Raw genomic sequence first — 25,947 nt, 5'->3', positions numbered from 1 at the left:
ACTTCAGCCGATGGTATTTATGCCTGAGCGGAAAAATAGTTTCCCAAACACAGCATGGATATGACCTCATCATAAAAGTGTGCCTTCCTGTGCCCAGCTCGCCCACACGTCCCACAAATAATCTCTTGCTGTGACTAACGGGGACTTACCAGTCGCGTCTCTGCCGTCCGTCTCTCCCTGCGTGCCGAGGGTCCTCTGAGAAGGAGCCGGTCCGGTGAGGACCTGGGGACTTTTCCCCCTCACCTGGAAACAGCCGAACGTCAGGCTGCTGAGACGCTGGGCCTGACCTGGTCTGCACAGGACCCCCAGTCCACCGCCACACTTCTGCTCAAAGGCTGCCAAAACACACATTTGAGCATTTCCTGTATGCTTGTTCATGTGGCGCGCAGCTGAACATGTACAGAAGAGGCGATGACATTTCTCACCCTGGACTTGTTTCTGTAGCTCCAAGATTTGAGCCTCCTGTTGCTTGTTGGTCTCCCTCAATGCCGCATTCTCCAACTCAAACTGAAGCACAATTTCACATAAAACAGAGCTCAAACGTCCACGTCGTCTCCTTTAGATCCACATCATCCCTCGACCACTTACCTCTGACAACCTCAGCATCACCCACTCCTTGATCTTAGCTGCTTTCTCCTCCACCGTTTTGGAGTCCTGAAGTCGGATCTGTTTCTGTTCAAATAAAACATGAACCAGAGTTGTAGAAAATGTCACTGAAGATTAGACGTGAACAAACACAAGACAAAAGAACGAATAAGATGTGATAAAGATAGAAGCCTCTGTTGGCAGCACATCTGTTGAAATTCCTGCGTTTTACCTGCTCCTCCAGCTGCTGCTCCAGATGTGCGATGACGTCCTCCTTCTCCCGCACCAGTGCCTGCAGCTCCCGGCACTGCTGAAACAAACGCATCTCAGAGTCTCCGGACTGGCCGTCGGGAACCTTGAGCTTCTCCTCCATCCACTGCACCTGAAATCATTCCACACTTAAAAACGCGCACACACACACACACACACACACACACACACACACACACACCAGGCCCGGGCGAGCGGCGCTTTGCTTTGGATACGCACCTGCTGCTGAGCGGTGAAGGCCCGTTTTTCTGCGTCGATCACCTGCATCTCCAGCTGCTGAATCTGCAAAATGTTACATTCTCTTTGAATTTTTTCCCCCATAGAGGTTATTTAGTCCTGCATAGAACGCTGACTGCCACAGATGTTGGTTCATATAGCTCCAGAGCTGAAAAATCTCTTGAAATCCTTGAGGATATACATCTCTTTCTCAATTCTGATGCATTTTCATTGAGCAAAGAACTGCAGAATGCAGAAGCAGTGTGTGAAAGCTGTGTACACTCCATGATTCAGCAGCTGGAAGGTCCACCTTTAGACACAGTATCTTAAAGTAAGTACAAAGTACATCTTTGTGGAGGAATTTCGGTCCACTCTTGTTTATAATGTGGCTTTAGTTCATTGAGGTCTGCAGACATTTGTTTATGCACAGTTTTATTAAGGTTCCACCAAAGCCTTTCTATCAGGTTGAGAACATTGACTCGGTCATTGCAACATCTTGATTATTTTTATTTATTTTTTTAGCCATTCTTTTGGAGATTTGCTGCTGCGTTTGGTTTTGTTGACCAAGTTTGAGTTTAGCTTTAGATGGCCTCACATTTGAGACTGAAAGGTGTCCGGTGCTTGACAGTTGGTATGAGGTGTTTGTGCTGATTTGCTGTGTTTGGTTTTCGCCTTATGTGGTGCTGTATATTATGTATATTATGATCAAACATAAGCGCTTTGGTCTTCTCTGTCCAAAGGACAATGTTCCTAAAGTTTTATGGTTTGTTCAGCATAAACTTTGCAAACTTAAGCTGTGCTGCCATGTTCTTTATTAATCCCCAAGGGAAAAATCATTTTTGCTCCACTGGGAATATAAAGAAGAATTGAACACACACGTTGAAACAATAAGAATTGTACAAATATACAGTAGTCACTGAAATACAGATAGTAATAAATGATGAATAACAATTTAATAAAAATAGACAAACAAAGTTGTAAACCAGCAAAGCAGTAAGTGTATCAGCACTGTGTGAGTGTTCATAATAACTTATAAATGAGTGATTGCTCTGTCCGTTAAAGGCAGCTGTCACAGGGTGGAGTTGAGAAGCTGAAATGATTTCAGGTGCCAAGGATTGTCCAACCCTGACCTTAACCTACACAACATCCTCCTCTCTGACACCACCTCCAGAGTCCAGTTCTACACCTGCAACGTTGCTGGTCCAGTTTATTGTCAACACACAACACATACACCTCACAATCGCTTGGCGCTATTTTCTCTCCCTTCGTATCACTGCCTGCTCACGCCTGCCGACAGCCGAGCCTGTTACGGTGTTTGCTGCTTGGAAGCAGGGGACTGCTGGGTCTGCACTTCGGTCTGCACAGCAGACAGTGATATGAAAGTTGAGAGAAAATAGCGCCAAACGATTGTGAAGTCTGACTTTTTCTGTATGGACGATTTTGTGATGCAAATGTATTACTCTTTTGAACGCATATTGTTTTGAGAAGCAAAACGCAGCCAACTAGCCGGACTACTTTGGTCAACGCCAAAACTCGGCTCACAGGACGCAGCAGGGGGCAATTCAATGTTCATAAATGATTTTACTTGTATGGGATGTCATACAGCTTCATGTCAAAAGAGGCGAACTATCCCTTTAAGTCTCTTTCTAATTGTATTATCATAAACTGTAACCTTTAACATGCTTTTTTTTCTTTTTTTCCCCCACTGTCTGCATATATATCAATGGTTGATGCCAAGGTGTGGCAAGAAACAATCAATAAAGCTTGTTAGATTAGATGGTCAAAGAGGGCTGTTTTTTTTTATTGATTAAAAAAAACCTTGATTTAGTCAGAGAGGACTAGAATCGCCAACAGTGGAACACAAAAGGACAGGACAAATGAAGAAAATAGACAGAAAACAGACAATGACAGATGCGTGCGTGTAAGGGGAACTGTGGTGCGTATAGATGAATGTGTGGAAGTTTATGTTGTGGTCTGTAAGTAACGAGATGGTCAAAGAGGGCTAGTGAAGATTAAATTGGATACATAAGAAAAATTGTTTCTTGCCAGACCTTGGTATCAACCATTGACCTTTAACATGCTAATTGAGGCCTGCTGGGAACTTACTGGGACGTCCGCTCCTGGGAAGATTGACAACTGTCCTGAATGTTTTCCACTTGTTAATAACCTTCCTCACCGTACAATGATGGACTCCGAAATAGTTTGGAAATGACCTTACAAACTTCCCAGAATGACGGGCAGCAACTCTTACTTCTCAAAGCTCGTTGCTGATGTCTTTCCTCCTTGGCACTGTGTTAACACACACCTGAGAAAATCTCTGCTTTTACAGATGTGCTCACACGTGCACCTAGCTGCTTCTTACCCTCCTAAGAGGGTAAGAAGCATCTCTGCTTTTTGACTTAGTTTTTATGAAAAAAAAAAAGGATGAAGGTTGTTAAAAAGTGTACAATCCAAACAGAATTTGAACCTCTCTGACAAAAATCGATGTTTTTGACGGCATAAACAAAAATTTGTAAAAACATCACTCCCGGCAGGGCTGTTGTACCGGGTTGCGTTAGAGAAATGACTGTTGATATGACACAAAGTTCAATACCTCATATAAATCTAAATTTGGATACATAAAAGTCATGAAGAGCATTCAGAGATATTTATTTGACTGCTGTGAAAAATGCAGCTATAACCCAAGGTACAAACGTCTACCCAATGTAGTGAATCAGAATCAGACAAATGATTCATTCGAGCTCCAAGATCCAAAACTTCAAAATATCCCAAGTAAAAAAGAAAGTGAACACTAAGTTGGCAAAGGCTGTTGAACTTGGTAGATCCTCGACGACAACTGGACGAGGCGGGAAACGAATGAGCTTTTAGAAAACTTTGAGCATGAAGCACCCCGGTAAGATCATCATTTCCACCGTGCTGTCTGAAACTGCTCTTTGGGCAGAATGTCTGCGTGTGCAGGAAGATAAAATATCTTCAGTCTGACGCCAAGCACAACAGCACCAAATAAAGACAAGGAAAATCCTGCATGCTCAAGATGTAATCAGAACCCTGCTCAAGATAACACCGCTGCGCTGGAAAAGAGCAGATGCTGTTCAGCTGCTGTTGCTCAGAAGGTCAACTGCAAAACAAAGTTTCACCTTCATTTTGTATCACAACTACAAGCATTTTCCACAACTTCAAACACCGTAGTTCATTCGTCTTTCACATCTCGCAGTTCCAGGTTTGCTGCTGTGCGTTTCCTGTTTGGAAACCTGTGTTCAGCTCTCGCACTGCGACAGGATCCGTGTAACTTCCTCAACTTTCTGTCGTCATCTGTGCGACTGTAATAAAACGATAAACCGAGTCGAAGGGAAAGTCATAGGCTGATTAGGTCGCCGACTCGCAGCTCAAGATTTCCATCTTCTCTTCTGCGTACTTCAAAAGACGTTCGAGTCATTCCGCCGGACACATTTGTTGCTTTTCTGCTAAATGAGACAAATCCAACCGATTACCCCAGACCGAAAAGCACCGTAACTCTAATGTTAACAGCGTGATGAGGACAACCAGCTTCCTAATGATGATGAGGCTGCACATTTATAATGTTACAACAAGCTCTTTGTGCACAGAGATCAGAGCGGGGCACGTGGAACCTGGCAGGAGAGGGTTAAAACTGCAACAACAACCAAAAAGGACACACACACACACACACACACGGATACATACACAAGGATTCAAAGACTTGTGGGATTTTGAGGAGAGAGAGATGACTTTATGAGCAACATTCCTCTGAAATTCCTCAGCTCAAAGTGGCGGAAGCGGCAGGGGAACCAGTGTCTTCTGAGGAAAGTCTCCCAAACCTCAGAAGCTTTAAGAAGAAAAAAAAAAACATTTTTTTTAAAAATGCAGGAATGTTGAAGGAAATTTCTGCGCAGTAGCAGCCGTGGTTAGACTATTCTGTTTCACGTGCGCATATACATGCAATAAAGATTCAAGTGAACCTTCAGCAGTGTGTCAGCCCAGTTTAGAGGAAACTGGCTGATGAGACTCGTGCAGAATATTAATTCGGACGGTGATGAAGGAAGCATTTTAGCGTCGAGATGGCAAACAAAACGGGCTTTTCTGAAAAAATTCAGAACCGCTCAAACATGAAGATACTACAAAACGTGCTTATAGTGTTCGTCAGACTAAAACCAGACTTTTAAAACACATGTGAACCAGCCGCGGCTATTCAGAGACAACACGGGAAGCCGGACAGCCTCTCCCATTCTCTGGCGAAATTGCTACATCTTCAATGTTAAATTGAGGATAAAACAATTATTCACAAAACACAAGATATGCCCAACACTGCATTTACTTTCATAACTACAACATGTTGTCCTGTAGCTTAATGAAGTGATTTGTTCTGAAATCGCCGCCGTTCACTGAGGAAATCATGTTATGAAGCCGCCACTAACAGCCGGGCTTCCGAGCCGAGGGCTGCCCGGCTTCAGGAGGGGGCGGGAGAGTCAAGTTTTTTTCTACAATTCTAGGTCATCATTGGCTAAATCGACAAAAACTCATCACTTCCGAGGCTGCCCGGCGTCTCTGGGGGTAGATTAGACGTGGGCGTGTCAATATGAGGGGCTGTGTCATGATGATTGGAGTTTGTGTTTGTCCATCATGAGAGATCTTGTGGTAGCCGAATTTTTAAGCGGGGAGAAGCACGCTGGAACTTCAGTCCCAAAGCGGATACGAAAGAGACTGGTTGTCTGTGAAAGTGCTGTCGGAGTTTCACTCATTTCCCATCGTTTCCATTTCCATCCTCACACACATACACTTTTGTAAATATTACACTGTAAATAAGAAACACATCCTTGTTGTTTAGAAGTTTTGTCAATCATATTGCAATCATATTGTGCATTTGTTTGTTGTGTTAGCTAGTAGTTTTGTCACAATGGCGTAATATGGGCTTCCCCTGTTTTAAAAGTCAGCAGCCGCCACTGATGTGAACATGTTAGTCTGGCTGAAATCTATCCGATATCAGAGCACTTAAAGCTCAACCAGCACACCCGGATGATGCAACTGGGGAGTTGAATTACTCCTGCATGGCACTGTTGGGCACGCTGGACCATTCCCATCCCAGGGTTTTGATCTGGAAATAACAGAGGAGCCAGTAGATTTTTGTTTCTTCCCCTGATGGCACAGGCATATTCCAGGCTGAGGGAATATGAGACACCATCCTCACACGTGGGACAGGCCACCACAGTCCAGACCTTAACCCCACCTTTGGGTTTCTTTCTTCCTTTCATTTAGTCAGGCGGTGCACAGTCCATTCAAAGTAACAGAGTATATGAAGTCTGGATGAAAATACGAGACATGATGAGATGTCACAGTTAACAGTGAGGGTGATAGAAGATTGTTGTTCTTTTTTAAATGGCTCCACCCTTATTCCTGCCAGATATATTTCCTCAAACTTTATTATCTGACATGAAATTTCACATGGCCAACTTCTTGTTATGGAACAAATCAATGAAATGATCCTTCAATTTGTAGATACAGACGCCGTTCCATTGTTCCGTCCACACAGCAGCCTCACTGTGTCTGCAGATGGTGAGAACGGCGTCCCCCCCCCCCCCCCCCCCGCTCCTGCTCACTACCAGAGAGCAGCCAGTCCAGAGGCAGCCACACCCTGCCAGACACCCCTCACTGTTTCCACTGCGCAGCGTTTTCTGGACCAAAAGCACAAGCAAGGACTTTTTTTATGCGGCCATGGTTACATTGGTCATTTTAGAAAGATTTCAGAGAATTTGATGAAAAGGGGAGGAGTCTCGGTTTGGCCGCACTCGGCCTGGAAACAGACTGTAGGTGTATTGATAACCGGAGAGCTTGCTTTCTCATCCCATTCTGAAAATACTGCGGTAAAAAAAAAACAACAACAAAAAAACTCTTTGGTGCTCGTATATATCAGGAGACATGACACTTCCATCTATTTCTGTAGGTACGTTGAAACGCATTAAGTCTTAAATTCATGATAAAAGCGTTGAAACCCAAAAGCAAACTTGGACATTATTGCACACTCAAATACACACATCTCTATATAGATCCTCTGCTGTACCACAAATGACAAACCGCATGTGCCTCCCTCAGTAACACATATAGCATCTGGCACAAAAGAGCATGTTAATTACAGGACATGTATATTTTAGGCCACAGCTGGAGTCAACGCACACACCAGACATAACATATAAAAAAAAGGAATGAAGACTTGACGATGATGACAATCTCCCCCTCAGCTGTATCAGCACATGTGTGTTAGTGCCATTTCCTCCCCGGCTCAGCCACGATGACCGATGAGAGCTTTAGGCCGAATGTGTAAAAAAAAAAAAAGAGTTGTGCTTCGTTATATCTGCTCTCTGGATTCTGGCACCACACAGGTTCTCCTCCAGCTGAGGCCCTGCTACACACACACGTGACATCTCTCTTTCCCCCGAGCACCTCTGCAGTCAATTCCCCGTTCACGTCCAAAATCCAGTTCGGCTTCCATTCCTGGAATTCCACAACCGACGCTCTGTGGCCAACCTCTGCCTGAACTCCACCCCCCCATCCCTCCATCCGCAGGCCGAACAGCCAGCTCACAAAGCCTCTCTCTGTAAGCTGCTGCGCACACAGCTCACCTACAGTTACACATGTTTATAATAAATATTCACCCACTGTAGTTAAATCAAAATCAAATTTATTTGTATAGCACATTTCATGTACAAAACAATTCAAAGTGCTTTACATAAAATAAAAGCATTGCAGCAGGGAGTGGAAGAAGCATTAAAATACATAAAAGAATATAAAGAGAAACAAATAAAATAATTTAAATGAATTTAAAAACAAGCAACAGTCTGGATAAGTTAAAAGATAGCGTGCAGATTTCATGCATAGACACATGAGAACAGAAATGTTTTTATAACCTGGATTTAAAAATGTCTCCATTTGGTGAAAGTTTAATCTCCACTGGCAGTTTGTTCCACTTGTTTGCAGCATAACAGCTAAATGCTGCTTCTCCATGTTTAGTCTGGACTCTGGACTGGACCAGCTGACCTGAGTTAGGGCGGCTTTACGAGCAAAGACGCGCAACGACACCCAAGAAGTATATTGTTATTGCTTAATCGTCGTCAGACATGTTTACTCAAATGAAAGCCGAGGACAAATAGAGGAGGAAACAAAACAACAAGATTTCTTTCACACACAGGGGAGGCATTCAAGCACATTTGAAAACACAAACGTGTGCAAATGCAGGTCAGGACGCATAAGCTGCGTTCATAACGAGGGCCGGAAAAAGGTAGAATATCTTAAATTTAGTCACAGGCATCTGTGTGGAGTCGACTGGGCAACGAACTGGAGAAGAACTACAAGCAGATGCTTGTGTGTGGAGGAGAAGGTGTGGACAGGTGTGTGCGTAACGCTGTCTGTTGCTGTCACAGCAATATTTCTATATTCTTGGTGAATGTGCTTCAAATTGTGCTTCACATTTCTTTTCTCATGTGTCTATGCATGAAATCTGCACGATATCTTTTAACTTATGCTTGTTTTTAAATTAATTTAAATAATTTTATTTGTTTCTCTTAATATTCTTTTATGTATTTTTCTTCCACTCCCTGCTGCAATTCTTTTATTTTATGTAAAGCACTTTGAATTGTTTGTACATGAAATGTGCTATATAAATAAATTTGATTTGATTTTGATTTGAAAACATTTTAATTTGAAGTTATGGGCCTTTGACTTTCTGTATTGTTCTTTGGCAATTGATGCACACTTCACACTAGGTACGTCACTTCCTACGACATGTTACCGACCGTGGCGCTCCAGGTTTTTATTGGTGAATAACATGTGTCAATCAAACACCTACCACGCATGTAATTGGACGTATTTTATTAGGCCACGGCCATTTTATGTAAAGCACTTTGAATTGTTTGTGCATGAAATGTGCTATATAAATAAATTTGATTTGATTTTGATTTGAAAACATTTTAATTTGAAGTTATGGGCCTTTGACTTTCTGTATTGTTCTTTGGCAATTGATGCACACTTCACACTAGGTATGTCACTTCCTACGACATGTTACCGACCGTGGCGCTCCACGCATGTAATTGGACGTATTTTATTAGGCCACGGCCATTTTATGTAAAGCACTTTGAATTGTTTGTGCATGAAATGTGCTATATAAATAAATTTGACTTGATTTGATTCAACTTGGACGATATCGATGAGACTGACCTGCAGGGTTCCCTGAGTCACGTGCTCTTATTTAAACCTGGCTCGACTTTGACAGTCTTTGTTTGGGGCGTCAGCCAGTTTCCAGTTCACTTTAGTTCAATCAATCTCGCTTTCCAAAAAGTTATATGTTAAATTCGCAGCTATATTTTCGAATACTTTCGAAGCCTACAATACTCAGAGACGCGAGCGTATTTTGGAGTGTCAGAAAATACGAGTGGGCCCAAACTTTATCCACGAAATACAACAAACACTGAATGCATGACTGCTGCTGTTTTTTGCTGATGCCAATACGATTGGAACAGTGAATCAAGATAAAGGGTAAAACTACAAAGAAAAGGTCTTATTCATGTTTAACTAAGGTCACAGTGTTGGTACTTTCTTCGTATTGATGAGGTTCACCGTGTCCCTGATAGAGACGGAGCAGAAGGAGTCAGGGGGCTGACAGAATCACAGTAAATGCAACACACACGGTCTCTTTGTCTCCGTAAAGAGACCATGTGTGGCCCTCTGTTACAGCTGGAGGCCCAGCTGGCCAAAACTAACTTCCCTCCCAAAAGGCTGCACACACAAAACGTCGTTTTTCACTTTGGTGCGAAAAAAAAAAGAAAAAAAAAAAGAAATCGGCGTTTAAAATCCTGTTTGTAAATTGACCTGCATGCACACACGTGCACGCCCAGAATAGCCTCAGCTTGCAAACTCACTTCCTGGGCATCGCACACACATAAACGTAATATTTACTGGGTATTTCCTCCCCTGGGCTATTCAATCTTTACACAAGGCTCCATTTTTTTTCATCCTTTTTTCCCTCTCTGTACCCTCAAATTGACTTTCTAGGATTTTTAGTTTAGAAGCAACTTGCAAAGTTTCCCCAGATCCATGTTGGTTCAGGCAACATCTATAGCTCAGCTCAATAACCGCCGGATCAGAATGACTTTCTGAGACTGAGAATGTTTTATAACCTTGTTGAACAAGTTGTACAGAAGTAGTACAACTCCAGTTCAAAAGCCTGTATGCTGTGTAAAATGTAAATAAAAGCTAGAATGCAGTGACTTCTAAATCTCATGAACTAAGAAGCTATTCACAACAGAACATAGAATATTTCATAAAATGTTTAAACGAGAGACTTTTTTCTATTTCACGAAAAAAAGTAATTTGATGTCAGCAACACATTAAAAAAAACAAGAAGTTGGGAACGCGAGCTATTTGTACCTAAAAGAAGCAGCTGGAGAAACTAATCAGGGTAATTGGCAACAGGTCAATAACATGATTGGGCATAAAAAGAGCCCCTCAGAGAGGCAGAGTCTCTCTGAAGTAAAAAATACAACAACACAGCATCTACAAATTGCAGAATGTTCCTTCATTCATGTAAAATAATGAAGACTTTGTCCACAAGGAACGCTGACCGAAAATCAATCATGGTTGGCAGTGATTTTCGGGGCCTCAGGCAGCGCTGCATTAAAAACAGACAAGATTCTTTAGCAGAAATCCCCGTATGGGCTCAGGAACACTTCCAGAATTCGTTGTCTTTTTGAACACGGCTCATCAGGCCATCCACAAAATACAGGCTGAAGTCGTATCATGCAAAGAAAAAGCAGTATGTGAACACGATCCAGAAATTCTGCCGTCTTTTCCAGGCCAAAGAAAAAGAAGAAAGGAAAATAACTTCTTTTACAGGGAAAGCTTTGCATATTTCAGCAAGACGAGGCCAAACGACACACTGCCTCTATTACAACAGCGTGGCTTCACAGTAGAAGAGTCCGGGTGCTGGACTGACCATCCCGCAGCTTGGAATTTTCCCCAAATGAAAACATTTGGCGCATCATTAATCACAAAGAGATGGCAAATAAACTCCAGGACTGTTGAACTGCTGGAATCTTATTTTTGACATTTTATGGCCAAAATGCCTTTGTCAGAGGTCCAGCAACTGTTGTTAGAAGAAGACTTTTTTAGATGTTTTGCTGACATCAAATTCAAGAAGAGCTACGTAGCACTATAATGTCTCACTTTCAGTATTTGATAAGTTGTCTTTGTTCTATTCTAAACTAAACATTGGCTTACAATTACCCCGCATGCCATTAATTAATTTGGTCGTCAGATGTTTCTTTACAGCAGAGCTCTCAACAATAGCGTCAATCAGATTTCCCTCACATCCTTTTATGAGTTCACCCACAGTGCGGGCAGATATTCGGGGAGGATTCTGTAGTGACGTTCGCCGGCCCCCACACAGCTTTAAAACAACAAGCTGCGGCTGTGGGAGCCAGAGGAAAGAAAAACACTTCAGCGGGAGTCTGCATAGTCACATGAAGAGCTCAGAACGTCAGGAGGTCTCTAAAACGAGGAGACAGGTCACTCTGAAACAAAAACCAACGACATATTACCGCTTCCAGCCTTTGAATTTCGCTCACATGGATTTTATACTAAAAGAACCAGTTTAGAGGCAGCTAAACTCAGACATTTAAAGGGAATGTAACTGCTGGTATAATTGCTTTTTTTAATCTAAAAATGATATCTGCATTGATTATGATGAATATGGTGAAATTACTTTGGGCTTCCAGGATAATTCACCTGTGCTTTTCCATGACAAATTGATCATCTCACCATTGATCACCAAAAATAAAACACAGAAACATGGTCAAATATGAGCACATATTATATCTGTGGCTTTGGTTCATATGCGATTTTGTTCGTGCTGGTGGGATAAAGCCTGATGAACTCTGACTGAACTCTGGAGTGGTGGGAAATTAAAATCAGTGATCTTCCATTTGCAGTAAAGACTGAAGGATTATTGCGATTCTTCATCAGACTTAGCCCGAACACACTGGGGTACTGACAGAAAAGGCCGTTACTCTGTGGAAGGCCCGGTCAGGTTCCCAGGCTGACTGTCACGAGCCGACTTTAAAATACAACCTTTGGGTTATGAAGTATTAAAGAGATTAGTGCCTATATGTTCTTCCTCTTTATTATGGTATCTCCGGACCAGTTTGCCTTGGAACCGTCCTTCTTTCTGCCCCCAAAGTCGAACGTAAACACCACGCTAACTCCCAATTTCTTTGGAAGCAGGAATTAAAACGCCTGTGTTTGCTAATTCAGTTAAAGTACATGCATATAAGACAACTTGGCTCCCAGTTCACACAATAAAACCTACAGAAATGCACGGGATTTGTTTTGCAGGCTAAATAAATGCATCACAGCTGTCTTATAGGATGGATACGGCCAAAATAAGCAGCAGAGGCTTCGCCCGTGTGCTATGTGGGCAACAAAAACCCACCGAAGCCAATCTTTCTTAAGTCTCTCTGGGAGTTTGTTTTGCCGTCCAGCTGAGCTTACTTTGACTCTTTAATTGACTGGAGCTGGGTCAGTCCCATCATGCAATGCGTGGCGGAGCCCTGTGGTCAGACTGATGTTTACATTAGAGCTCTAATCAGCGTCCCTGGAGAGCAGCTTCAGATCTAGGCCACTGAGCAGTTTGGGCCGGCCCAGTGACGGCCGGCTGGGAGGGACGGGCTGCTCCGTATCCACCAGACGCACCGCAGCTCTCTCTTTTTTGAATTTGGATATTTTCCTGCGCTTTTGAGGGCCATATTTGATGTGGTGGCCGAACCTTCTCAGAGACTGTCTGTCAGACAAAGATGCCATTGTTTCTGGAAGTGGCACCTCTTCCTTTTGACCAGGGGCGTAGCACCAAATTTGGGGCCCCAGGAACAACCACTACCATGCATATTTGAACCAACATCGACCCTATGTTAGGCTTTTGGGACACTTGTATAGGCTAATAGTTATTATGAAAATAAATACATTTCAGACAAATATGGCTTCTATATCACAATTATGTGGTAGCCAACAAAATGAGAGACTATTTTTTAATTATTTGACTTCGGCTGCTATCACAGTGGTATGCAACGGAATGGGATAATCAGTTACTGTAGGCTGTAATTTTGACATTTGGGCTCACCTTTCTTGGGAAAGAAATCAGTCAGCAGTTGCTTTCATTCATTTTGTTTCCTCTGTCTCTCTTGCCTTTCTTTTCTTTTCTGAAAGCCTGATTTTTTTTTTGGATGACATCTTTCATGTGCCGGCTGCTGCGTTTAATGCCTAATAATGAAGTGAGTGAAATTTATTGCGCATGTACAATCAAAAGTCCGCCAGAAGGCGGACTAAACCAATGCGCACTGATGATGGGGGTGTCTGATATAGATTATAGCCTATTTGCAGGCTGGGATATACATTTCAACAGATGTATTTCCAGAGAACATTGGATTTGCATAAATTACCAACATATATTGACATTATTTAAAAAAAGAAAGAAGAAGAAAATTTCCCTTAGGGCCCCCCTGTAGGCTGGACCCTGTGAATCAGTCTGACTTTTCCCCCCTGTTCGACGCCGCTGCTTTTGACTGCCGACATGAAACATCAACTGATTTTGTTCCCAAATACAGAAACAAATCCGTCTAAAGATGTTCTTCAGCTTCATTCAGAACTGCTTTACACCTGGACTGTCTGTAGATAACCGGATGGCACTGCAACGGACTTCATCACGAAGAGGAAGAAACATGAAAAACGTTTAAAAAAATAAATCTGCACAGATGAAAAGGCAAAGCCAAATGAACAATCTATCATTTTTAGCACTTCAGGCGCATTTTGACTGCGAGCACCCAGAACTTAAAACAGTCCAGGGTTTACTTTTAAGAGCTAAAATATTATTTCAGCCCTGGGTCCTTTGCACTTGCACTGAGGTCTAAGGTCTTTAGAATGGAACCGCTGTGAAACAATAAAGAGATAAATATTGGATTCTTCGGATTCTCTGCTTTCTTGTCACAAACCCAATCTCGGTTCAGTCTGTCGCTCGCTCGACCGCCACAGCGAGGGGTGCACAATGCCTCTGCTCGGCTGACCGAAGCGGGCAAGAAAGTCTGAGTTTGAATGTTGCATTTACAAACAGCTGAGCCGGCTTTTAGGTAGGGACGGGAATCGAAAACCGGTTCTTGTTGAGAACCGGTTCCCAGTGTTTCAATTCCTTGGAATCGTTTGGCGATTTTGCAAACGATTCCCTTATCGATTCCAGTGGGCGCGAATGACGTCACCACGCACATTGCATGGCGAGTCCAGTGCAGCCAGCAGTCAACAGTAAACATGGCGCCCAAGCGGTACAAACGCTCGAAAGTTTGATTACACATCCCTAAAAAAGACGACAACAGGGCAACTTGCAAAGTGAATATTTCACCAAAGGGAGGAAATACTACCAACATGCAATAACTATGAATGAATGATTAACGTCGGTGAATCTGAACCCAGCAACGTTAGCAACGTTAGCATATCCTCGGTTAACACTGCAGGTAATTAACTAATTAACTAACACTGCCTATCATGTTAGCACCATTTGCCTCATTGTAAAAGCTGCTGTTAGTAACGGTTAAGGTTAAATGAATGCCTTCTCAGGCATTACATTTAGATGAAATCATGAGAGACAGAGCCTGACTGGCTCAGAGCCAGAGGCTGGTGGTACTACCCCCAGTTCACCTCTACCTCCAGCTTCTCCTTTCACCAGAGCAAAATGTAGAACCGAATCGTTAAGCAGAATCGAAAATGGAATTGGAATCGTAAAAATCTTTACAATTCCCATCCCTACTTTTAGGTATGTAGTCTTTTCTCTTAATGAACTCCAAATAAACAGTGACGGCAGTCACTATTTGTGCATTTTACAGCATAGCTGATATGCTGTAAACATGATGGACTCCCATGTTCTGAACACATTATTCTAAGGAGAGTGAGGAACACCCTGTTTATTGCCCCAAAGCAATAAATGGCTAAACTCCTCAACTCCTTAGCTTTTTTATATACCCACTCAGGCCTGAGTGCTCAGTTTTGGACAGCAATGCATTCACGGGGATGACTTTCTCTGCACCAACCTTGTCCGCGGTGAGTTCTCGAATCTTGATGATCTGCACTCTGAACTTCATGAGCAGCGCCTCCAGAACCTCACACTTCTCCTTCCAGTCCTCCTGGCTCATCGCTTCCTCCCCCTCCGCCATGACGCCCGACCCTGGCCGCAAGACACAGAGAGTGTGGGACTTACGACAGAGTTATCAGCTGCACGCTTCCTTTTTCTTTCCACTTCTAGAGGTTCAGCTGACTGAGATTCAGACCACTGGTCTTCACTTGAATAGAATAAATAACTGATAAAACTGAGTGTTTTATGTTTTCTGCCACTTTACAACCATTTGTTTGGCACCACTAGTTAGTGGTTGAAGACTTAACTCTAGAGATGATAAAATAAACATTTAAAACTCAACACACTATAAAAGATTCAACCGGGTGGGTCCAACCTTTTTTGACATCTGAGATCTTACAAAAAGCAGTTTGCACTCAAGGTCGCAAACCTTTCTTTTCATCATCCATTTTCCAATCGGATGCCTATCGAAACTTTGTCTTCACTTCTGTCCTCGGCCGTTAAATCATCTCACGACTCACCAGATGTATCTGGAGTCCTCGCAGATGAACTGACTCCACCTCCTGCGGCTACAGCAGCTCAAAGCCAATTCATTTTCACTGCTGTACCGGCACATTCGGTTAAAAAAAATAATTATTTGGATATTTCGCACATCAAAACATCTTTTAACTGATGTCTAAATAGCTTTTGCACATTTCACATCGCATTACATGTGTTCCATAAGCAAAGTTTCTCTTGGCGTTTCATCTAAAGACACATAAAAACTCTACAATATCACAGGTGGAGAAAAAAAAAAAAAAAACAGAGCCAAACATGCGGACAGAGCGCTTGTTGTTCAGCAGATGTTTTGCCCCTAGCGAGCACCTGAAATGTTCCAGGGTTGAGTCCAGCTGAATCACTTTTCTCGGCCCAAACAGGGAAACACCTCTACACCCTCCCTGCATCACATTTTCCAGCGCTAACTTAGGAAAACAAGGCAATAAACACAGAGACAGAGAAACCAGAAGAGAGCGATACGCGAGGATCTGATGGGGATGGAAGACAAGGAGAGGGGGGCAGAGGAAGATACAGAGCCTGGGTTTATCTCCTCAGAGTAATAACCTCTCATTACCAGCCTGGCCTCCTCTAAAAGAGACCGCCAACATGTGTGGAGGAAGGCCATAAACTGGTTTCCACAGGCTTATTTCTGTTGCTCGTTTGCTGTGGTAAACACTGGCGAAGGCGAGGAATAAAAGAGCTCTCACCCCACAAACAAAACAACAACAGGGACCGGGGGGAAGGAATTTAACGCGACACAAATACTTAGATCAAATCAGGCCGTAAGATGTAGAAATGAAGCCTTTTTTTTGGTGTTATATCTTTGATCATCAGTCCAATGAGAGTTTTGATGATTTTCCTAAATTGAAGACTTTTTTTTCTTCCCTTTTTTGAAGACTGAAGTCCCCCTCCCGGCAGCAACATTCCTCAATGATAATGCAAGGATGTGGTCGGTGGAAAACACTGCAGAGCAATTAACTCTGAGCCGTGACTGTCTTTTTGTCTCTGACCCTGTGTGATCATCCCTTCCTGCTGAGTAAAGTCAGTGTCAACACACAGAGGCTGGATGGTCTGATTCAATGCCTTTCAGTGGGGACAAACGAGCCACTGAACACCCATTACTAATGCTTTTGATTCTGAAAATAATGAGCTCTGATGGAGCTCAGTAGAAATCGGCCTAAGTTTTCAGGAAATCCTTCCTACCAGCAGCCATCACCATCTACAACACCTCCCCTCTGGCTGGAAGAGAACGTCAAGCTCAATAGGCTTGAAGTCTCTCCTAAAAAACAATAACAAAGAAAAAAAAAATTAAAAAATAAATACTGTAGATTTGTATAAAGCGAATGTTTATTCACTATTTTATTCTATTATATTTGCTTGTTTTTACTTTAATTGTTTTCATATCTTTTACTGTATGCTGCTGCAACAAAACAATTTCCCAAATTGGGATTAATAAAGTATTTATCTATCTATTTATTCATTCAGGTGACGTGATCCGAGGACGTTTTCATTTTATTTTTAAAGGACACTGAAAAGTGGTTCATACAGCAGTTAAAAGGGAGTTAAGAAAGGAGAAGCAACACTGACTGCGGTGGCTTACTCTAAATGCCTCAAAATAAGCCACAACGTCATGATAAAAATGTCTAATATTTAATATTCAATTGATTGAATTCAGTTGTGACATTTGTGGACTAACGTCCTCAACTTCAGAGCGAATAAAGCTAATTTAAAACGTCAGAGAAGAGGTTATTATAACTCTTTGTTTGTAATGCTCAACAGAGGAGTACAGCATTTACATTCATGGCGGTTTTTAAGTGGAGGTTTCACCTTAAAATGGCAAATAATTAGAGAAATTTAAAAAACTTTCAACAATTCAACGGACTAATATAAAGCATTGGCTGAATCATTGTTACTGTCAAAAAATACTTGGCTAAAAACTGTCAACTCTCCATTTCCATTCTACTAATAAAACAGCTATTTTTATAGAAGTTTTTCGACTTACCTGGTGTAAAAATGAATATTATGACTCCCGTTTGAGTGACCTCATACCATGCCGAGTCCCACAGTAACGTATCTCTTGTTATTTCTGCGAAGGAAATCCTAATTCATGGCTAAAGAGCGGTGAGTTTCTCCCTTTTCCCTGAGCTTTTCATTTCAGCTCACAGGCGAAAAGTTGGAGACGGGATGGGTTTTTCAAATGGGCGTGGCCTAATAAAATACGTCCAATCACATGCGTGGTAGGTGTTTGATTGACACATGTTATTCACCAATAAAAACCCGGAGCGCCACGGTTGGTAACATGTCGCAGGAAGTGACGTACCTAGTGTGAAGCGTGCCAGAACAATACAGAAAGTCAAAGGCCCATAACTTCAAATTAAAAAAAATTCAAATCAAAATCAAATCAAATATAGCACATTTCATGTACAAACAATTCAAAGTGCTTCACATAAAATAAAAGCATTGCAGCAGGGAGTGGAAGAAGCATTAAAAATACATAAAAGATAGATAGATAGATAAATACTTTATTCATCCCAATTTGGGAAATTGTTTTGTTGCAGCAGCATACAGGAAAATATATGAAAACAATTTAAGTAAAAACAAGCAAATAGAATAGAATAAAATTAAAATAAAATAAAATAAAATAAAAATAGTGAATAAACATTCGCTATGTACAAATCTACAGTATGAAGAATATAAAGAGAAACAAATAAAATCATTTAAATAAATTTAAAAATGAGCAACAGTCCAGATAAATTAAAAGATATCGTGCAGATTTCATGCATAGACACATGAGAACAGAAATGTTTTTATCCTGGATTTAAAAATGTCTCCATTTGGTGAAAGTTTAATCTCCACTGGCAGTTTGTTCCACTTGTTTGCAGCATAACAGCTAAATGCTGCTTCTCCATGTTTAGTCTGGACTCTGGACTGGACCAGCTGACCTGAGTCCTTGGATCTAAGAGCTCTGCTGGCTTTATATTCTCTGAACAGATCACAGATGTATTTTGGGCCTAAACCGTTCTGGGATTTGTAAACCATCAGCAGACTTTTAAAATCTATTCTGTGAGCGACTGGAAGCCAGAGTAAAGATTTTTTTACTTTTTTGAGCCGATGAACAGAATCAGAATCAGAATCAGAATCAGAATGCCTTTATTGTCTTTATACGTGGTACAACGAAATTCAAAGCCACCAAAAACAGTGCAAAGAGTGCAAATATAAAAAATATATAAGTAACGTAAAAAAGGGAAGGATGTAAGATGCACAGTTTTTTACGGTAATAAAATAAATAAAATCAAACATGGTGTTAGTGGTAATAGATAAAATAGATAAAACACGTCAAAACGTTTTTTTTTAAAAACAAAATCTTGCGTTAGCTATGTTATTTTAGATAAATATATATATTTTTAAAACTTACAACTGATGTATACATTATTTTATTATAAGGCATGATGTTTGTAAATGATTTTATTTTGAAAAATACCCGGAAGTAAACAATTTTCCACTTCTAATTTTCCGTCCAATGGACACACAGCTACCAGCTGAAGCTGACGGGCTAAAGCACATGCCGAACTGAGGTAAATGCACACATATTTAACTTAACACATTTATTATTTCTTATGCTCTTGTCCTTGTGAGCAGACTTATTATTTTATCATTTGTGGTCCTTGCTGTTTGTTTTGTTCTCTGGACGTAGAGTCGGTTTCAGACAGCTTGCTATAGTTTGCTAACACTGGTTCTAGCAGTAAGACTTTTAGGCGAAAGTAAGGCGAAAAACGTAGTAACCGTAGAGAGTTTGGACATATAGTTGAAAAATATAGACATATAGTTGACAAATATAGACATATAGTTGACAAATATAGACATAGTTGCTATTCGTCTGTACGTGAGTATGTGGTATGTACTAATAGACGACACATGTGCTTATAACGTTTCTGGCGGCACTGAACACAACAAAAACCGGCGATTTGCATGTAGGCATCAGGTGATTTCCTATTCAAGACTGACAAGAGGGGATGTAAAAACTTAGTGCTGTGCTCAGGTTTGACATGTTTGAGTGTCTCATCATTCATTTGCACTGTTTGTAGTCCTCCCACATGCAAAAGATGAAGCTGAGGTAGCAAAACAATAAACAATCCAAATACAAAAGGTTGTTGACTGGCTGTACCAAAACTGCCTCACACTCAATTATGGAAAAAACAGTCGCTATGTATTTTACAAATCGAGTGAAACACCTAAATCATCCTACAATTTAAATTTATGGGCAAAAAATTAAAAATGTTAAGGAATTCACCTACTTAGGAGTTACTCTAGATCCTACTCTCACGTTTAAAAATCACATAAAAAAATGGGAAACAGTATGAAATTTAATCTTGCCAATTTTAGATATATTAGAGGGTCCCTCTCAACACAGGCCTCACATATGTACTTAAGTGCCATGATTTTACCTTATGTACTTTATGTATTGTATTTCGAGTTGGTCACAGGGCTCAAAAACAGCCCTGCGGCCGCTTCAATCTACGTATAAAAGTGCCCTCAAAATTCATGATAAAAAGCCAAGAAGGTACCACCACTGTACGATTTTAACTAAATATGACATTCTTAATTTTGATAATCAAATATTTTATAATAACGTTTGCTTTCTATTTAAAATAATCCATGGTCTTTCAGCTCCTCCCCTAAGAAAATTTGTTAGGCTGTGCTCTGACAGAATGACACGCACCTCTCCATCGACCACTAGAGGAGAGTGCTGTATCCCCAAATGTAGGACCTCCTTTGGTAGGTCAGCCTTCTCGTCTGTAGCTGTGACCCAGTGGAACTCGTTACCAACAGACACCATAACATGCACTGGCCTAAAAGCATTTGCAAAACGGACCAAAAAATGGCTTTAAAGGTGGGGTAGGGGATCTTTTTCTGGAACATTTTTTTTACATATTGCTTGAAATACTCTTCACACCCCCATTGCAACCAATTAATTAAAAGTTTTGACACAAAAATGAAAAGTTTTAGTGGCCTCTAGAACTAACAATCCAGGAAGAACACTATCCAATCATACTGAACGGACCGTTAACGATGATTGGATTCTGATGCCGTCTATCAAACTGCGATCTGCTCCTCCCTCCCCCTCCTTCCCCCTGTGTGCGTACCCTGCTCCGTGAACGAATTACGCGTCCAGAAGCTTGGCAGGAAGCTAAACTAGAGCCAGCTTAGCTAGCACCTAGCATTATTAAACGTATAGTTAGCATATACTAAATACTAAATACGGCAACGATCGATGCTTGCTGTCAGAACAGCGCTCGTGCACCTTCGTGCTCGTGAACAAGCATTGCGCGTTCATGTACTCTAGAGGCGTGGCTTCGGGGGGAAAGTGAAGAAAAGGGTTGGGACTTTTGACCTGTGTATTTTCAAAATGCAGCTTCGCTGGACTCAAAATCCAGGATCTCCTACCCTACCTTTAAGAAATCAAACCTGTACACATGTATGAGGAGTGAGTGTGAGAGTGGCTGGACCAAAGAGAGTGAATGTTGTGTGTAAATGAGAGCTGTTTTTTATTTTTCATTTATTATATTCATGCAAAAAGTGGAACAACTTGTATTGTGTATTAGATTAAATGATAGTTATTTATATGTGAAAATGTATGGTGAAATGGTCATGTGCTCATGTACCTTTCAGCATCAGTTACACCAACCTGCCCAGGGACTACAGGTGCAAATTAGCATTTCCTGCTATAACCTGGTACAAAGCATCTTTCCTCATGGTCAATGTTTATTGTACACTGTCCCTGTTCAAATAAAAACATACCATACCACAGGGCAGAGTCATGGTGGTGAAGAAGAAGACTGCCAAAGTTGAAGCTGTGGCGCTGGATGAGGAGAAACTCCACCAGCTGATAGGTGAGGGTCAGAGCCACTGTAGAACAAACAGAAGTGTGCACTCATATGATGTTCCCTTTTTAAGTTGAGCTGTCCGTGGGTGTCTGCCCTCCATCCCGTGTCACACATGTCTGAAAGCCATTTTTGTTTTGTTTCTTAGCCTCCCTCTCTGTGGATGGAGGAGAAGACGGAGTCGGGCAGGTTGCCCGGACCCTGCAGTCGTGCTTGGAGCTGAGCGAGCCCGTACAGCAGATCCAGCTGATTAAAAAGGTGTGACCAGTGTGGAACGGGATCATTTATAGTCAGTGGAAGGGTTCAGACTTTGTTGGTGTGTTAAACTTTACTACATAGGGTGAGTGTAGTTTGTGTCATTGCTTCATCAGGCGGGGTCCCAGTTGGAGGCGCTGAGCGAGGAGCAGTCCGGTGGAGCTCTAGACGCTTGTCTGAACACTCTGGCGTTGGTCTACACCTCCCTGCAGGCCAAGAACCCTCTGCGTCGAGCCATTGCCAGGTATGTGGAGATGGTTTGTTTCACTGTGGTTATGAGGAAAAAAAAATATATACTGTGTATCATTTCAAATGGGATAGATGTAAATGTATTTTATTTATACAGCCCTTTACAAACAATCCTTACGATGTACCAAAGTGCTTTACAGCAGTTAATGAATTAAATAGAAGAATAAGTAAAAACAATAAAAGAAACAGTGAAAGCAATGAAATACAACAAAATCAAATAAGATAAAATAAGATAAAAGTGTCATCATACTACTGGGTATTAAAGCCATCCTAAATAAGCAGGTTTTTAGCCTAGATGTGAAGAGGCCCGGGTCAGAAATAAGACGCAGCTGGACGGGGGGCTTATTCCAGAGCCTGGGGGCAGCTTTGGGAAAAGGCTCGCTCACCCCAGGGTTTGTATTTAAATGAAAACGATGGGGCGAGGCTGTTAAGAGCTTTAAAAACAAACGTTAAAAGTTTTAAAATCAGTTCTGTAAAGGACAGGAAGCCGATGGAGGGAGTTAAGAACAGGAGTGATGTGCACACGTCTGTTGGTGTTGGTTAAAAGACGGGCAGCAGCGTTCTGCACCAGCTGAAGGCGGCTGAGAGAAGACTGGGAGACGCCGACATAAAGCGCATTGCAATAGTCTGACCTTGAACTTATTAGGGCATGGATGGCTTTCTCAAGGTCATGACGACTTAAAAACATTTTAACTTTGGCCAGGAGATGATAGTCTTTGAGATTGGACGACCTCTTCAAACAGGTTCTGTTAGAAATAACGCTGCTCTCCTCAGTGCTTTAGGTTCGGTACCCGTATGGCTTCAGGAGCAGTCTGTCAACAGTTTGGCCGCCTGCTTGTCCGACTGTATGTCCAGTTCACCTTCACACCAGTATCCGCACGTCGTAGACACCGTCTCTGCCTGTCTGGACGGCTTCCCGCTTGGTGAGTCTTTGCCTCCTGGCCTTTGTAACCCATTGCTTCAGATAACAGACACATCTTACTCAGATAAATAACTTGTCTTTGCAAAATTCTACATCTCCAGGTGAAAGATGCATTAACAAGTTGCTGCTTGAAGGTCAGCGTCCTTCCATTTTTTATTTTAATTTAAATTTAATTTTAGTTTTCTGTTTTCTGCCTCAGCCTCATCAAACCCTCTTTTCTTCTTTGTAGTGTCACAGTTCCTTCACAAGGTTTTGCTTGAGTATCTTCGCCAGAACAGGTAAGGAAACCTGTTCTGTATTTCTTGTTTCTGCGAAGCTGGTTAATTCGGATTTGAAAGCAGTGTGAGCAAGGTGGCAACCGAGTCTGTGAACCCTTTGGAACAGCTTTGACTTTGACAAACACAACAGATTTGTAGGAGATTTTGTGCAAAACCCTAAAAAGAGTTTTGCAGATAGCTGCAGCTCAGACTTACATGACATTAAGGAGGAATATTTGACCACGTCAGAGCCCAAAAGTATCTCTAATAGTTCATTTGACTCAGAGATGTGATGTTGTCCGACTCCAAAAAGCTGTTGCTGCTGTGATAAGCTTAGTAACTATTAGTAACTAAGCTCAGTAAGCTTAGATCTCATAGTTTGTGTCTCCCTAATACTTTTTTTTAAAACATATCTTTATTGCTTTTTCAAATTATACACGAAAAGCTTTGTACAGAAGCATGAAAGCGCCTTATATTACACAGAACGAGGTGAACAAGCAAACAAACAACCATACAACAGCAAAAACCCACACAGTGAAAGAAAAGAACAAAAAAAAACAAACAAACAAAAAAGCAAAACAGGAAAACCTGAAAAAATCTATTCAAAACAGATTAATATTAACTACAGACAAGGACCAAAAGAAAAAGAAACCAACATAAAAAGCTCAATTTGTTCTTCAGTTAAAGGGATAAACAGATATCCCTAATACTTAAAGACAACCCATCTCACTGCTGTTTCCAACAATGTGGCTCCTCATTGATTTGTACACCTCTGTCGCCCCCTGCTGTTCTTTTAGTGGTCTTGCAGGCCGTCACATCGCCCAGGCCCAGCTCATGCATTCCTGCCTGGCTGCTGTGAAAACCTCCATGCTGGTGCTTCAGAGATCTCAGGACACCCTGAGTGCCGCCCTGCAGGCTCAACAGGCTCAAAGGAAGCTGGAGGACACGCTGGGCGTCCTCCTGGGCTGCTACATTCATATCCTCACTGATGGTGAGTGATCTTGACAAATGTTTAAGCCCCACAGCAGCTGGAAACGAACATGCAAATCAAGCTGTTTGTCTTATTTAAAAAGCAGCCAACCATCCTCACTGTGAAATTAACTCTGATCACAAGAGCAATAGATAGAATAGGTTTTTGATGATGAAGTCCCGAGCTGGGAACTAAACAGAAACCTGTAAATGTGAGCTTTCCTCACAGATTTTCTGCTCCTTTGTTTTACTCCACTTAGAGGAGTTCATCCAGTCAGTCCAGAGTACAGCAGGCATGGCTGTGGTGTTGCTGATCAGGTCTGTCATGGGCTCTGGAGATGAAGTCGCTTCTGTGGTGAGTTCTTGACTTATTTACTTCTACCCCACGGTAACTTTTCTAGATAAAAACTGTGGAAGTAGCACCTTTTTTAAACAAATTTACACTCCGGTCCATGTTTAGTAGGGGTGGCCGAAAAAATCGATTCATGTACAGATCGCAATTTTTTTATGGGATGATTTTAAAAATTGATTTTTCTCCCCTGAATCGATTATATTACGTCATATCCGTGTCCAGATAAACTTCATCAATTCATTACATTAAACTAGCCCACATTTGTGCTGTGTGGACATTTCAATTCATTTTGGAAATATAAACTTTAAAAAAAACTCTTTTTGTCTCAGTTGAAATAAATGTCAGCTGCTGGACTGACTGACACAGACTGATGTGCATTGTTTTTGGGAACGACATTCATTCTAGAAGTGTATGATTTTTTTTTTTTTAATGAGGAAGAAAATTGCAATTACTGATTATATCGAATCGTGACCAAAGCATATTGTCCCACCCCTAATGTTTAGGTAATAAATCAAACGGTAATGTAAGAGAATTGAAAATGTCTTCTTTGGGAACAAAGTTCCGATCAAATATCTTCTCTTTTAAGAACACGTTGAATGTTGTTGTCAGGTGTGCAGTTTGCTGCGTAGCTCAGCGCAGGGTTTGGATCCGGCACCTCAGTGGCTCAAGCAGAGGTGTGAGGGTCTGTGTCACGGCGGGCGGCCCCCGGGTGTCTCTCTGTATTTGTGTCACGGGGCTCTGGCTATGTTGAGCTGGAAGGGCGCCCTCCGCGGGCCGCAGTGGGAACAACTGCTGCTGCTGGTCCCAAACACGCTGCTGGATCTGGACGTCAGGTGGGTGTTACGATCTGGTCTGTTTCCTAAAATGCATTTGTTGAATCATAGATTGCAGTTAAAGGAGAATTCCGTCCATTTTACAAACATATCCCATCTGTTGGAGACCCAGGGAAGTTGGCCAAAGGGAAAACCGCGAGAAATTTTCATGCCCGCTGCGCAAAGTTGTCCAATTGCGCTGATTTCCATGAAAGCGGGCTCTATCGGGCAAGCGTTTAACCTTTCCTGAGGCTCTTAACGTGTATCAAAATACTTTTGACCGAATTGGCCGTGGTGTCAGTAGCAATACAATTCAACCCAGGGGCTAACCATACCATTAGCTAGCACAGACATTATACATTTGGACATGAATAATGGGCGAAGGTGCGCGCCTTCCAGCAGTCATGTGACACGTCATGACATCACGGCGAAAATGGGTGTTGAAACGAGTCAGCTGTTCGATAGGAAACA

At 41.9% G+C, this 25,947-nt stretch overlaps 2 protein-coding genes across 3 annotated transcripts in view; one reads left to right on the top strand and one right to left on the bottom strand.

Annotated features, from left to right (window-relative positions):
* plekhh2 (pleckstrin homology domain containing, family H (with MyTH4 domain) member 2) overlaps positions 1-17,933 on the bottom strand; it is a 42,810-nt gene extending 24,877 nt beyond the window's left edge. Inside the window, exons 1-7 of the mRNA XM_075474642.1 lie at positions 17,781-17,933; positions 15,201-15,334; positions 1,075-1,137; positions 818-967; positions 589-672; positions 426-507; positions 150-335 (exon numbers count right to left, since the gene is read on the bottom strand). Coding sequence (XP_075330757.1) covers positions 150-335; positions 426-507; positions 589-672; positions 818-967; positions 1,075-1,137; positions 15,201-15,323 — 688 coding nt within the window. The 5' untranslated portion in view covers positions 15,324-15,334; positions 17,781-17,933. The remainder of the gene's footprint in view (positions 1-149; positions 336-425; positions 508-588; positions 673-817; positions 968-1,074; positions 1,138-15,200; positions 15,335-17,780) is intronic.
* Positions 17,934-19,293: 1,360 nt separating this feature from the next.
* The window catches only part of thada (THADA armadillo repeat containing), a 128,802-nt gene continuing 122,148 nt past the window's right edge, over positions 19,294-25,947 (top strand). The window contains exons 1-11 of one of the 2 annotated variants that reach the window (XM_075474639.1): positions 19,304-19,353; positions 21,449-21,511; positions 21,588-21,669; positions 21,809-21,918; positions 22,032-22,159; positions 22,939-23,087; positions 23,188-23,220; positions 23,316-23,364; positions 24,141-24,334; positions 24,573-24,667; positions 25,274-25,497. In XM_075474639.1, coding sequence (XP_075330754.1) covers positions 21,597-21,669; positions 21,809-21,918; positions 22,032-22,159; positions 22,939-23,087; positions 23,188-23,220; positions 23,316-23,364; positions 24,141-24,334; positions 24,573-24,667; positions 25,274-25,497 — 1,055 coding nt within the window. In that variant the 5' untranslated portion in view covers positions 19,304-19,353; positions 21,449-21,511; positions 21,588-21,596. Of the gene's footprint in view, positions 19,354-21,448; positions 21,512-21,587; positions 21,670-21,808; positions 21,919-22,031; positions 22,160-22,938; positions 23,088-23,187; positions 23,221-23,315; positions 23,365-24,140; positions 24,335-24,572; positions 24,668-25,273; positions 25,498-25,947 lie in introns of both variants that reach the window. The other variant, XM_075474637.1, reaches the window with a different exon arrangement.

Source organism: Odontesthes bonariensis, chromosome 2, assembly GCF_027942865.1.
Source record: "Odontesthes bonariensis isolate fOdoBon6 chromosome 2, fOdoBon6.hap1, whole genome shotgun sequence".
NCBI lineage: Eukaryota > Metazoa > Chordata > Actinopteri > Atheriniformes > Atherinopsidae > Odontesthes > Odontesthes bonariensis.
The sequence above is the reverse complement of the archived record's forward strand: the minus strand, read 5'-3'. Positions and strand labels throughout refer to the sequence as shown.